Consider the following 15,554-nt stretch of genomic DNA (forward strand, 5'->3'; position numbering starts at 1 on the left):
TGATGAGTTGAGAGGAAGCTACCTCATGTGAAGAATCTGACTTTAGGACTCACTAGAAATTAGAACACTGTAACTGAATTTTCTAGGCTGCAGTGGGATAATCTATGCAAAAGAAAGGACAGCAATTGATCATTGATCATTTTCTTCCTTTTGTTCAATCATTAGAGATTTTCTCTCCCTTGATATTTTTTGTCAATAATTTCTGTTTAAACACACGGAATGTATTTTCTATGAATCACATATAAAAGTCTTAGAAAATGTCTATGTTGGGGTGGGTAGGTGGTGCAGTGGATAGAGCACCTACCCTGGAGTCAGGAGTACCTGGGTTCAAATCCAGCCTCAGACACAATGATTACCTAACTGTGGGGCCTTGGACAAGTCACTTAACCCCATTTGTCTTGCAAAACAAAAGAAAGAAATGTCATGTCTTAATGTATTAATGTAATTTCTTTTACAGTACCATTCTCATTTTTGTTTTTTCCTTGATTCATTCCAGGAAGCAGAATGTGCCTATACACTCTTCGTTGTTGCTATCTTTTGGATCACGGAAGCTTTACCTCTGTCTATAACAGCTTTGCTGCCTGCTTTAATGTTTCCCTGGTTTGGAATCCTGTCTTCTAAAAAGGTAAGTTCTTATGTAAATCCTTCCTCCCCACCCCCAATTATGATGTTCTTTCACATGCTCTACATTCAATAATTATAGAATGTCAGCTGGAGGGGACCTTACAGAAGAGTCATATGGTGATGCTTTTAGTAAAAGCAATATGCCTTTATCACAGGTCTATCTTAACTCATATTTGTCCTCCTAGTGAAAACCTTGAGATTGATTACAGGTTATGAAGCATAACTAATGTCAAGGTCAATCAAAGTTAAATGAAATTGGGGAAGGGGATGTAGAAAGTATTCTGGAGTACAACTAGGAAGGTTGCCAAAACCTTGGTTATGGCAGGAGGAGGAAGAGGTATCAACAATGGTCCTGAGAAAGATTCACTCATGGATTTGATACAACCAAGTTGTATTAAATTTGACATAGGTATGCCTGGGTTATTTCCTTCACATGTTTACAGATCCTCAGGATGAGGGGATAGTAGTATGGGATCTTATTCAGGTTTTTCTTATTGAATTCCCCAGCTCTAATGTCATAGATAAGTAGACAACAAAATTGCCCAGAGAGGTCCAATCAATTATAGTACAGGACTAGAACTTTCTAGCTTGGTAGATTTTTAGATATTGAGAATCCTGGAAAGAGAAGGTTGTAGTGCTTGTTGGGTACTCCTTACTTGTAGATCTCACAATTTTCTAAGCAGTACATACAGCTAATAAATGATAAAGTCATGACTGGAACCAATATTTTCTCATTTCCATTCACTGCTTTTTCTGTCATCTCCTGCTTTCTCTACTTGCTGTTAGCATTTGCAAGACATATAATGAAGGGATTAAAAAAAAAACTTGAATTGAATTAGAAACAAACTCTGGCAAGTCACAGTCCTACACAGTTACTACTATGTGACTTCAGACAAATCATTTCAACTCTCATAACTACAGTTTCTTCATTCTTGAAATGGGGATAAGAGAATACTTGTTCTATTTGATCTCCAGGACTGTTGCAAAAAACAAGCAAACAATTTTTAACCTATAAATTTCCTATATAAATATGTTATTATGCAACATGGTATATAGGATAGAACTCAGTCCAGCCTCTGACACACATTGACCAGGTAACTCCAGGCAAGTTACTTAACTTAACTTCTAAGGGATCTAGACAACTAAGATTATTATTTGCAGAAAAGTTTCCAGCTTGCTTTGGTAGAAGGACCTCTCTGTAGCAAAGTAATTAAAAATCTCATTCCCTATCCACTATTTATTGTCATGTATGATGACCCAGTTTGGAGTTTTCTTGACAAAGATACCATTTCTGTCTCCAACCCATTTTACAGATGAGGAAACCAAAGCAAATTTGTGATTTGTCCAGGGTCACATGGTTAGTAACTGAAGTCATATTTGAACTTAAGATGAGTTTTCCTGACTCCAGGTCTGATTCTCTATATACTGAGCTATGTAACTCCTGTTATAATTATGTAATAGCATCCCTCAAACCACTTTATCTACTCCCTTAATCCCATACACTGCAGATGGATTCGTTCCTCTAAAATAAAGAGGATTGGATTGTACCTTTGGAGACATTTTAGTCAGCAAAGGAAAACTATTAGCACACACTTATTTGGTGATTGACATTAGTTAATCTGTCACTCTCTACAAGTCACTAAGAGGTTCGCCCCCTTCTTGCTTTCTGAACAAACCATTTCTATTCAGCAACATTCTGCCTTACACAATGTTGAAAAAACAATTTTTTTCCCTAAATAAAGAAAAATCTTCCCCCCCCTTTTCTTCCCTAGAAACCTGCCATTTCACAAGATAAAGGCAAATTAAGTTTCACGTGTATTTCTATTTTGTTCTTGCTGAGAAGAGTTTATTCATGCTGAGAGGTGTACAATTTAAGAGTACCCGTCTGAAGAAAATGGATTCAGTCTCCCATTAAAAGCATGAAATTTGTTGGTACCAGTATATATCTGTCTCCTTGCAGTCTCTGAGAGTCAACCAGGGCATGACAGCTGTCTAAACAGTGCAGCTACAGCAGGAAAGGGAGAGAGTGCTCAAAGTTCAGGATGGTGGTCTCTGATATTCATTACCTTTGGAGTTCTGCAACCTCTCATCGCTTCTCCAATATATCTGGATTTTTTTTTTCTTTTGTAACAAACACTCTCACGTAGTACTGGATGTGTGTGTGTGTCTTGTGGGATGGGTTGGAGAGAGAGCTTTCTTTTTGGTGGATTCAATTTTACTTTAGGTGAGAATTGTACCTTGACCCTTCTCTATCCCTTTCTTTATCCCTTCATCCCTTCTATCCTGGATGCCTCCCATTTCCACATTGAAGAAGAGGGGAAGAGAGAATAAGGTTAGTTATATTTTTTTGGGGGGGACCTTATTAATTTTTTTGATTTCTTTCTTTAATTCCCTACTTAGAAAAGAAACCTAGAATTTCTAATTCAAGAGGTCTTTCTAATATCTTGAATTGATATATAGCTGCAGAGTAGAGAGAGTTTTTATAGAGCAAGGGTCTTCATGGCTGAAATTGAATTCAAGTCTTCCCCACTCCAGACCCAGCAATCTATCCACTGCAACATCTAGTTATAAGATACTACACCACAAACTTTTCCAAATGCAATCATTTGAGCTTGTCTTCTACTTCATCGCATGTCTATAATTTCAGTTCAGTTGTATGCACTGATGATATTAACTCAAGGATTTCTCATTTCATTGAACATTATAATCTCTACAATCTGCAACTGTAGATACTATTAAGAAGTGCCACATTCAAAACTCAATGCCATCTGCAGGCAGAAACATCTGTAAAATCTGTTCATCTATAGGGAATTCCCTCTTTTATCTGAATATCATGCAGAAAGCTAGCGAACATCGTTAGCATATGTCTCAGTGTTTTATTTTCTGCAGAATGTTAGGATAAATGAGAGTAATTTCTGTGATGGCAGAATCGTGTATGATGTTAACATATGGATATGATAGTACTGTATTTGAAGAGAATCTCTAAGGCTGAATTTGCTTTAAAAATTTAGATACTTTAAAAAAATCAATGATCAATAAATACTTGGGTACCTTATATTTCTTATATATATTATATATACATATATATACCTTATATATATATATATATTATATATAATTATATATACTTCTTATTCAATTTTATGTGCAAGTATCTAATCTGCTGTGGGAAATAATCTGTGAATGATCGCTTCTTATGTTTTCATCATTTATTCTCAGTGCCTGAAAAGACTACTGAACAAAACTTGATATGAGAAAGTACATATAAGTAGGGGCATTAGTTGGTATTTTAAATGGAAATATTTCTGTAGTACAGATTTCTTCTAGATGTATTTGGTCAGCTTTGGCTGCTTTTTCTTACTTCATCTTCATTAAGAATCATTGTCGGGACAGCTAGGTGGCACAGTGGATAGAGTATGGGCCCTGGAGTCAGGAGTACCTGAGTTCAAATGTGACCTGAGACACTTAATGATTACCCAGCTGTGTGGCCTTGGGCAAGCCACTTAACCCCATTGCCTTGCAAAAAAAAAAATCTAAAAAAAAAAAAGAATCATTGTCATGGGGGCAGCTAGGTAGAGTAGTGGATAAAGCACCAGTCCTGGAGTTCAAATCTGACCTCAGACAATAATTGCCTAGCTGTTTGACCTTGTGCAAATCACTTAATCCCATTGCCTTAAATAAATAAAATTTAAGAAAAAAATAATCTTTGCCATTTCCTCAAATGCATTTTTAGATATGGTAGAGTCCAAATTCATTGGTTCTACCATTTTTACTGGTGAAAAGAAATTATCATTAGGACTATTCATTGTCCACCTTCCAGGCTCATCTATATAAACTCTTGGGATTATCTGATTTGCTCAGTCCTCATGACAAGTTTTCTGTAGGCTTGTTTTCTCCTGAATGGCTTTTTTTTTGCTGTTTTGTTAAGCAGAACTAATATTAATCTTTAAGTCTCCTCCACAATTATCATCTCTACACATGGTAAAGAGACCAAGGATTGCAGGAATTTCTTGCCTCTCTATACCTTGATAATAAGACTGCTTTTTTTTGTATTATTTAAAATTTTCAAAAATAATAGTGACAGTAAAATCCATGGCTTGTCTTTTATCAATTTCCCATTTTTTGGATTTGATATTGCCTTTAAAAAGTTTTATTTGTAAGTACTAAAATTACATTCAGTGTCATCATCCTTTTTTAAATTTGATATTGATTTTGACCTTGTTTCTGAGTCAGTTTTCATAACACCTAGTTAATTATGAAATGGCTCCCATATTGATAACTAGTCTTTTCTTATTATAATTGAGTCAATTTTATCTTTAGGGAGGTAGTATAGTTGTCCAATGCTAACCATATCTATTTCTTGTAATTATCTTCTTAAACTATTTACAATGCACAGGAATATGCAAGGACTTGACCTATTTATTTTTTTACCCGAATATTATTTATATCTCTTGATCCTTCTTGTACCCATTTTTGCTTTAAATTGATCAAGTATCAGGTTATATACTAACTCAATTCAGAGGATAAACTATAATTTAAACATAATTTTTATTGATATTTTCCCCTTTGTATACCTAAATTTCCTAATATATTTCTCCTTTCTATCATTCCCAGAGAGACATCTCATGACAAAGAATAATAAAAGAGAATACCCCCACTTCTCTTCTTTTTCCCTCCCAAAATAAATTTCTTCCCTTATCTTTTTGGAACCAAACTTGGTCATTATAATCTCATATTTTAATTGTTCTTTCTATTTGTCATTTATATATTGTTTTCCTAGTGATGCTACCTTTACATCTATTCAGGTGTCTATCCATGTTTTTCTGTATTCATCATAATTGTCATTTCTTACAGTACAGCAATATTCTATTACATTCAAGTGCCACAACAGGTAGCTATTCCCCATTGTTGGGTATCTACTTTATTTTCAATCATTTACTCTTAGATCTATTATAAATACATATAAAATATGTGTGAGCTTTTCTTTTTTTTTAATCATTAATCTCCTTTTACCACTCCTAGTAGTAAAATTCTTCATCAAAGGGAATAGACATTTTAGTAGCAGCAGCTAACATTTGTGTGTGTGTATCTTTATCACTTTAAGACTTGCAAAACACTTTGTTATCTCATTGTAGCTTCACAAAAACCCAGTGAAGCAGATCAATTTAAATTTGAGTTGATTCTTCAGTTCTTCATGGGGATGTTCTACTTTTTATTGTCTACAATAGATATTATCATTTAAATTGCAATTAACATTGTATGGACCAGCTCTCTTCTGAGTATCATGAATGTGAGAGAAAATGTTTGTGTGCCAAAAGAAGATAGTGAGATGCCTTTGGACATACAGTCTAGCCTCTTCTCTCCTTTTTTTCATTTTTTTGTAGGGGAAAGCCTATGATCTTGCCATTTTATTGTTGTTATTGAGTTGTTTTAGTCCTATTCATTTTTTTGTGAATTTATTTGAGATTTTCTTGGCAAAGATATGGAAATGGTTTACCATTTTCTTCCCCAGTTCATTTTATAGATGAGACCTTGAGTCAAACAAATTTTAGTGACTTGCCCAGGGTAACATAACTAGTAAGTGCCTACAACCAGATTTGACTCAGGGCCTCTTGACTCCAGGGCCAGTACTATCTATTATGTCATATAGCTAACACATCCTTCAATTTATTTGTAATTTCCTTATATTTTTGATTTCTTTAGTAGATGATTTAGTTTTACCAGTTCTAAATTTATTTAGTTATTGAACAAAGACTACATTTAGAATATAAAAAATTAAATTTATCTTTGTAGATTATCTAAAAATGTGTGATTCTTTCAGTTCTCTTTTCTGGCATTCCATCAAAGAAAGGGAACCATATAATATCAAGGGAAATTTTGTATTTTTATCTGTTTCATGGTTCCCTATGGACCAAAATCCATCTCCTAGCAGCCACCCTTTTGGTTCATTTTCTTCTTATTAGGCTAGGCTAATTTTTTTTAAAAAAAAAACACCTCCCTATTTCTGAAATCATACTCGAAGACTTTCCAATTTGTTTGATCCTTCCTTTATGTTCCACTGGCCAACACCTCAAAGACAAAGAACACTTCCTTATCATGATATAATTGTAACTTGCTTTTATAGAGTGATTTTGCTTTTTCGAAACATTTTACATACAGAAAATAGCGCATTTGAATGATTAAAATGAAGGACTTTATTTTTTTATTTAAGTTATTTATTTATTTATTTTTTAATTTTACAATTTTCTATCTAACCTTGCTTCCCTCCCCCCCCCCGCCCACAAAAAGTAATCTGTTAAGTCTTTATATTGTTTCCATGGTATGTATTGACTTAAGTTGAATGTGATAAGAAAGAAATCATATCCCTAAGGAAGAAAAATAAAGCATAAGACAGCAAAATTATATAATAAGATAAAAAATTGAAGGTAATAGTCTTTGGTCTTTGTTCAAACTCCACAATTCTTTCTTTGGATACAGATGATATTCTCCATCACATATTCCCCCAAATTGTGTCTGATTGTTGCACTATTGGAATGAGCAAGTCCATTAAGATTAATCATCACTCCTATGTTGCTGTTAGGGTGTACAAAGTTCTAGTTCTGCTCATCTCACTCAGCATCAGTTCATGCAAATCCTTCCAGGCTTCCCTGAATTCCTATCCCTCCTGGTTTCTAATAGAACAACAGTGTTCCATCACATACATATTCCACAGTTTATTAATCCATTCCCCAATTATTGGACATTCCCTCGATTTCCAATTCTTTGCCACCACAAACAGGCGAATATGCTATGAATATTTTTGTACAAATGATGTTTTTACCATTTTTCATGATCTCTTCAGGGTATAGACCTAGTAGTGGTATAGCTGGATCAAAGGGTATGCACATAAAATGAAAGACTTTGTGGAGGCAATTGCCAAAAAAAGATTTTAAAAATGCTAGAAATTTCATTTGGTATGTCAGATTTTTCATTGATCATGTATTTATCAGTGCAAGAGCTGGACTTCACAGATTTCAGGGGGTCCATGAACTTGAACGAGACAAAAAAATTACCATCTTTATTTTCACCAACCTTTGATTACATCTTTGTTATCTATATATTTTGTTTTATTCATTTACAAATTATTCTGAGAAGCTTAAACCATAAATTTAAGTCTGTCAAGGAAATACATGATGCATTAAAAAAGGTTAAGTCCCTAGTTTTAATAATAAAGTGTCCCTTATTTAAATCATCATCTAAATTTGAAAGAGAACACTGTCTTTTAATTTTTAGCACTTTCCAGAATACAATCTTCTTTCATTTTTACTTTTAGACTAAGAAAATGAATGCATTTGCCTATGGATAATTTTATTTTACAGTTTCAGGTTGCAATGAAAACCATATGATAAGGAATGAAATGGAAAGTGGAAAAAAATGAATTTCTCCATTATCTCTGGCACCTGATTCCTGTTAGGATCTTGGGCTATGGGCCAAGGCTTATTTGCATGGCTTAATTACCTAGAGAAATTAGGAGCAGGACTTTTAACAAAACAAATATTTGTTTTGTGGCTAGCCATTGTCTTGGGATATAATTATAGCTTGCATTTCTATGATGCTTTAGACTTTTCAAAAAATTTTTAAATATAATATCATCAATTTGGTCTTGACAGTGGTGTGGAAGCTAGGCTAGGCAGAGACAATTTTTTAAAAAGTTGTGGGGTAGACACAGTATTTGATGCCATCCCATTTCTCTTCAGATTCTTCTCCCTTCTGAAACCTCACACAAATCTCACCCTTCCATAAATATTAATCTTCCCCAGCTTCCTATTTGGTACTCATTTTGTTGAAAATCTTATTCTTAACTGGCTGCCACCTAATTTCAGATTGACATGGATCCTAGATCCCTAGAGTCAACAAAATTCTAACAGATACTAGAATGATTCACATTTTTTTTTATCTTGGAACCCTTGGGCAATGTTGGGAAACCTATGGGCCCCTTTTCAGAATCATGTTTTTAAATAAATAAAATATATTGATTTACATAGGAAACCAATTCCATTGAAATGCAATTATCAAAACACTGGTGGGGGGGGAAGTTCACAGACGCAAAATTAATAATCTCTGATGAAATCTTCTCTTCCTACTCACCTGATAAATAAACTGATATTGCTAAGGTATTGATAATAACTTAAGGCATGATATGTCCAGATAATATTTGTATTTTAGTAGACAATTCTGAAAGAAAAACATTTTTCAAATTTACAAAGAATTGTCTTTGTCCTACCTCTAGTGGTAGGAAGAGAAGTAAGGAACACAGAATGTGGGAGAGTAAATATATTTGCATGCCCACAAATTGCATAGGTGCTGACCATTCAGCCTATCTATGAGTTTAGCTCTGATAGAAGGTATCATAATATTATAGAACTTGAAGGGATCTGGGACCCTATCTGGTTCAAATCCATCAATAAGCATTTACTGAGTGCCTACTTTGTGTTAGAAATTGCATTAAGGACTGGGGATACAAAAACAGTTCCAGATCTCAAGGGACCCAGAATCTAATAAGGAAGATTACATTCAGACAGCGCTCTCTCTCTCTCTCTCTCTCTCTCTCTCTCTCTCTCACACCTCACACACACACACACACACACACACACACACATGTAGTACATATACATTAAACATGCCATAGAAATAGGGAAGGCAATGAAATCAAGGATGCTTGAGAAAGGTCTCTTGTAGAACTTTGGATTTTAATTGTGACTTGAAGAAGCCAGGACGTAGAATTTAAGAAGAATAGCATTCCAGGCATGGCGCACAGCCAAGCAAATTATCCAGAATCTATAGATGGAGTACCATGTTGGAAGAACAACAGTAGACCAGTATCACTAGATCACAAATTACAGGAGGAAGAGGTATAAGAAAAGATTTGTGGAGGGAAGTGTGGAACAACTTAACCAAAGTTACATAACTAAAAAAAGTATCTGAAGCGGGATTTAACCCCACCTTACCAGTCAAATTCCAAGTCATTTTATAGATTGGGAATGTAAATCACAGATGTGACATGCTAAAATTCATGCCAGTTTATCCTAGGTAGAAGCCAAGTTTCTTAATTCGTAGTTTAGTATTCTTTCTTCTACGCCATATTATCTCTTTGAACAAACTCATTATTTTTTAAAAAATGAAAACACATTCCCATTCTGCCCCAAACTAAGAGATTTTTGTAATTGAAGGTCAAGGTGAAGAGCTGAGTGAGAGCTTTCTCTTATTGTATAGTGTTATGACATTTGCTCCTCATAAGCATAGGAGTTTATCTAATTAGACAAAATCACTGTGCAAAGCAAAAAGAGAAAAAAAAACTCTCCAACATTATATAAATCGATTGCAAAACTCATTCTTGAAATAAGTTTTTAAATACAGTTATTGTCAAAGAAAATGATAACACTTTTAATAGAGTTAATTGTAATTTCAGGTGGCATCTGCTTATTTCAAAGATTTTCACCTATTGCTAATTGGAGTCATCTGTTTGGCAACATCAATAGAAAAATGGAATTTACACAAGAGAATAGCTTTAAGAATGGTGATGATGGTGGGTGTGAACCCTGCCTGGTAAGTCCTCCATTTGCTATTCCCAGGTCTATATTTTGAACAGAACATTTTGTACAAAATAAATAAGCTCATAAGTAATGTAAAGCCAGAGAATTGTTTTGTCACAGTATAATTCCTGACCCTTTTTCTTTTCCTCTGCTAAAATGAAATTGATATGTGATATATTTGAGCTATGCAAGAACTTTTTTCCTTTCACTGCAGCTCTAATTAGAGGGGAGTTGGGATAAATGCCCACCTCTGTCTAATTTTTTTCTCTCCCATTGAAAACCAAAGATGAGGAAAGCACTGAACCCCAGCAGAAAAGATTGATAGTCTTCAAATTTGTTATCAAGTAGACCTTGTTTGTGGACTTGTTAAACTGTACTCATAGCATGTATAAGATTTTATATCCTCAATCATCCTCAGTTAGGCTATCATGATCAAAAGAAATAGAAGAGATCAATTGTGGTTGAATAAGTCTTAGGTCAAACTTTTTTAAGGCAAGAGGTAAAAAGTGAAACACTTGGTCAATAGTTTCATCTACAGAATGTGAAAAAATACTTCTTTTTAATTCACTGAATGGGCTAATTTACTTTTTTTCTTTATTGAATTATTAAGACATGGATAAACACAGTCCATTCCTTGGTAAGGTCATGGTCACAAGGAAAGCAGGGCTTCCAATCTCAGAGATAAAGGAAGAATAGTTTTATGCTCCAAATCATTTTTTAGTCAGTCCTATTCTTTATTCGAATGTTATAAAATAATATTGAATTTAATGGAAAAAATCATTTCAAGGTTAGGCTATTGATATATGCTTTTAATTATGAAGCAAAATAATTTCCCTAAAATAACTCAAAAGGGATCACTTATGGTTCATGTGTTTTATTGGTGTTCTTCAAAGGAAAATATTCTTTGTTAGTTTTGTTCCCTGAAATTTTAAAAGTGGTTGTTTTTTCACATGGAAATTTTCCTCATCAAAAGGAAATTCTCTGGAGGCTAGGTGGCACAGTGGATAGAGCACCGGCTTTTGAGTCAGGAGTACCTGGGCTCAAATCCAACCTCAGACACTTAATAATTACCTAGCCGTGTGGCCTTGGGCAAGCCACTTAACCCCATTGCCTTGAAAAAAAAATCTAAAAAAAAAAAGGAAATTCTCTTGAGGATTTCTTGTATGACTATGAAAGTATGTCCAAAGGACAGGTTAAACACCATTGAGAAAAAAGGAGCTAAGTCACCAATGTCCCTTTTCCTTGTCCCACCCTACCTCAGAAGTGTTTTAATTGATTGCTAGGTGGAGCCCATTAGCTATGTGGTCAAGAACTTAATTGGAGGGTTTTCCCACCAATCTGTTTCTCTTCAATGCCATCTGCTGAAGGATTCATTAATGTTTTGCCAGCATCATAAGTGAAATGTACTAACAATTTTTGGTTTACACCTTCATTGTGAAATATCAATTTGTTTTGTTTTGTCTTCTCATTGGGCTAGACTGTTTTACAACTAGCATGATCACCATATCCAAGAGTATATAGGCTACTCCATGTGCTTACATTTGTAAACTGTTTATATAATATTCTAAGATTATGTGAGACTGGTTCCAAATGAATTTTTGGGTGACAATCTACTGATGAAAGGTTAGATCTTGTCTTGATATGTATATATGTTATTTTATTAGTAAGATGTGTGTAGAGCATCCTATAGAAATGTATGTAACAATGTTTTTAAAGAAAGGTGGGGATGGGGGCGGCTAGGTGGCACAGTGGATAGAGCACCAGCCCTGGAGTCAGGAGTACCTGGGTTCAAATCCGGTCTCAGACATTTAATAATTACCTAGCTGTGTGGCCTTGGGCAAGCCACTTAACCCCATTTGCCTTGCAAAAACCTAAAAAAAACAGAAAGGGAGGAAACTAAGAAGTAGAATAAGACCTTCTTGAACATTCACCATAAGGGAAAATGGGGAGAACAAGAATAACTGGAATCCACAGATAATTCGAAAATTCCATTTTGATCATAAATTCTATCTTTTTCCACTACTAAATTTTGTTCCAAAAGATTAATAAACAATAATTGATTTGTTTTCACTGATCCTCCTTTTCCTTGCCCATACTTGTTAGATTTAACAAATAGATGAGGTAAAGAGAAAAAAATGAGAAGCAATGTGGTATAGTAGATAGAGCAATAGATTTGGAAGCATATAACTTGAGTTCAGATCCCCACTCTACTACTTTTTCCTATGTCATAATGGCAAGTCTTTTAATTTCTCTGGCACTCTGATCTTCATCTATAAAATGAGGGATCTTGGATATATGGTCTTTGAATTCACTTTCAATTCTAATTATTCTAAGTAAAGGACATTGATGACATCAAAGTCATCCACTGCATTCCAGGTCATTGCCAGTCATCTTGACTTTGGAATTGCCACTGGACTTTGATGACTCTGAAAGAGAGAATGAGACTGATTACTTTGTGTAACTCTGCCTTACTTAAATTCAATTTACAAATGAATGAAAACATCACCCCATGATGTTATTGGTCCTCTTTGAAAAGGAAAGATGAGCAACAACAAGATAAAATGGACAAGTATGATCAACTTCCCCAATTCAAGAGTTGACTTTGTTGTCGTGAATAGTAGTAGTAAAAGTAGCAATAGTTCATTTTCAGAGATATTCAGATAAATATTGTAATTGAAAAAAACATGAACCTATATCCTAGACTTGTAGGACATTGGAGAGAATCCACAACTTTGAGTCCACTAGGACAGGTGTCCTTGTGGCATTGTGCTTTGCATTGCTTTGATTTCTGCACAACTTTGACTGGATTCTCAGTGCCCCATCTTGGTAGAATGCTAATGCTTCGTGATTTTGAAAGGCTACTCTTCAATGCACATCCAAAATTCCTTATGATGTAATAATATCTGGCTAATCAATCCTGATGGAACGATAACAGACTAAAGGCCCTTTCATTTCAGGCTTACACTGGGGTTCATGATCAGCACTGCCTTCTTGTCTATGTGGCTTAGCAACACCTCTACTGTTGCCATGGTGATGCCCATCGTAGAGGCTGTAGCTCAGCAGATCATCAGTGCTGAAGCAGAGATTGAGGCCACACAGATGACTTCTTTCAGTGGATCTACCAACCATGGATTGGAAATTGATGGTATCAAGTTTCAATATGGCCGCAGTGAGATATAATAGGGCAAGGAACCTTAAACTCAGAAGTTTGGGGATGTATTCCCAGCTAAGCTTCATTAGACTTTATGACTTTAAACTTTCTATATTTGCTCTCTTATCTATACAAAAAGAATAACAGTATTTATGCACAATAGATTCTACTGTCAATCACTGCTTTTATTTATAACAGAAATAGTATTCAGTTAGGAGACAGATTCAAATTCTGACTGGTATTTATTATATGTAGGACTCTGAAGAATTTATTTAGCATCTCAATGTTTGTTTACTCTTCTCTGTTTACTACTTTAGAAAGTTGTGAAGAAAATATGCTTGAAAATTGCTATATGGAATAAGCTCTTTTAAACCATTCAGGATCAGGTCAACATATTTAGAATTAGAAGGGCCCCTAGAACTCATCTATTTCAACCTTTTCATGTTGCAAATGAGGAAACAATCTTAGAGAAAGGAACTCACCCAAGGTTACTCAAATTGCAAATAGCAGAGTAGGGATTGGAATTCAGGTCTTGTGGCTCCAAATTCAGACTTCTTTTTATTATACGATACTGTTTCATTCAGTATGCATTCATCAATTATTTATTAAATATCTACTCTGTGCAAAGCACCATGTTAGGCTGCATGAGGGGGAGATATAAAGAAATATAAGGTTTAGATAAAACATTTTCCCTGCTTTCATGGAATGTAGTCTAATGGAGGTAGTGTATCAGGACAGAAAGTAAGGAATTACAAGATGCATTATATAGTAAGTGCATCAAAGAACACAAAATAAAGTGCTAGATGGAGAGTGAAGAATAAGTACCAACTTTGAAAGCATAAAAGGTCACATAAAAGAAGTGACATTAGAGTTGGACTTTAAAGATCAATAGAATTCAACAAGCATTGGAGGCATTCCAGACATGGAGAAAGACAATTAATTATAAGTAAAAATTGCCACGATAGAAACACGATTGCTTGGCTTTTGCAACTACCACCCATTCTCTAATAGCGTACCCATACTTTATCTATAGACCTTTGTCCTTTCCTAATATCTCTTCCATTGATCTGACTTAAACCTACCAGTATGCTGTTTTGGAGTCTTATAATCTCTTTGTTTTCAGTGTCATTCTATACCATGGCTGTTTCTAACTGATAGGATTTCCCCATGAAAGTGTTACTTACTGCCATTTTTATCTACCCTTCTCCCCAAACCAAGGAAAATATGGAGGGGTGTTTATGTTTATAGAAGTTAATTGATTTATTAAATTGCTGAATAAAGAGTATTTTGTTGGTAGATAGAATTTGTGTTAATTCTTCTACCAATACCCCTTTCTCATGCCTCACTACAGTTCCGCCCTCCCTCCCAGATATCTACTTTATTTGTCTTGCTTCCAATTAATGTCTTGCAGAAAGTGATAATGGGACTGAAAAAAATGAAATGAAAGAGAAAACCATTCCAGTTCCAAGGTAAAAAATATAATTTTTAAATTTAGATTTTTTGAATCATATTTTAATAAAAATATAACCTACACCAATTTACTTTTCAGATACAGTAATGATGCAAGGAAAAACTCAGGCAAGATGGAGTTGGAAAAGGTACATTAAACTGCATTCTTTCTAAACAAATTTGTGTGAAGTCAATATAGGCAGATAGTTGGGTGTGTATTTCTAAACTCACATAGCAAATTAAGATTTATTTTGCTTCACTAAGTTAAACTGATATCCTGAGGCTCCTTACAAACCCAAAGGTAGATTTTTTTTAAAGTTTTCCAGTTAGCAAATTTTTTTCCACCTTGGAAAAAATTACCATTAGTCTTTTACACACCTTCTAGCATCATAATGAAGGCAATGAGAAATACTAAAAAAGAAGTATAGTTTTGACCATGACCAGCATTTTCTTTTTTCTTTTTTTTTAATGGATAGTTTGCTTGTTAAATCAGCTGATTTTAATTAAGTATTCATAACCTTCTTTCCTGTTTTGACTGTGGGGGGATGTGGTTAATCTTTCCTGTTTTGAGTGTGGGGTATGTGGTTAATCTTTATTGCAGGTTATAAGACCTAATTATGAATCTAATGATGGAAAATGTTTCCATAGTTACTAGAGCTGTATTCATGATGCAATAGTGTATATCTAGATTTAAAGAAGTAGCTTCTGTCAAATATAAGAAGCTGGAAATATCTTTAGGTATTGAAGAAAGAAAGAAA

At 34.4% G+C, this 15,554-nt stretch overlaps 1 protein-coding gene across 1 annotated transcript in view; it reads left to right on the forward strand.

The window, feature by feature from the left end:
- Positions 1-15,554, forward strand: part of SLC13A1 (solute carrier family 13 member 1) — a 78,428-nt gene that overhangs the window by 25,375 nt on the left and 37,499 nt on the right. Inside the window, exons 2-6 of the mRNA XM_074193807.1 lie at positions 497-625; positions 10,073-10,209; positions 13,154-13,341; positions 14,759-14,816; positions 14,897-14,945. Coding sequence (XP_074049908.1) covers positions 497-625; positions 10,073-10,209; positions 13,154-13,341; positions 14,759-14,816; positions 14,897-14,945 — 561 coding nt within the window. The remainder of the gene's footprint in view (positions 1-496; positions 626-10,072; positions 10,210-13,153; positions 13,342-14,758; positions 14,817-14,896; positions 14,946-15,554) is intronic.

Source organism: Macrotis lagotis, chromosome 7 (genome assembly GCF_037893015.1).
Source record: "Macrotis lagotis isolate mMagLag1 chromosome 7, bilby.v1.9.chrom.fasta, whole genome shotgun sequence".
Taxonomy (NCBI): domain Eukaryota; kingdom Metazoa; phylum Chordata; class Mammalia; order Peramelemorphia; family Peramelidae; genus Macrotis; species Macrotis lagotis.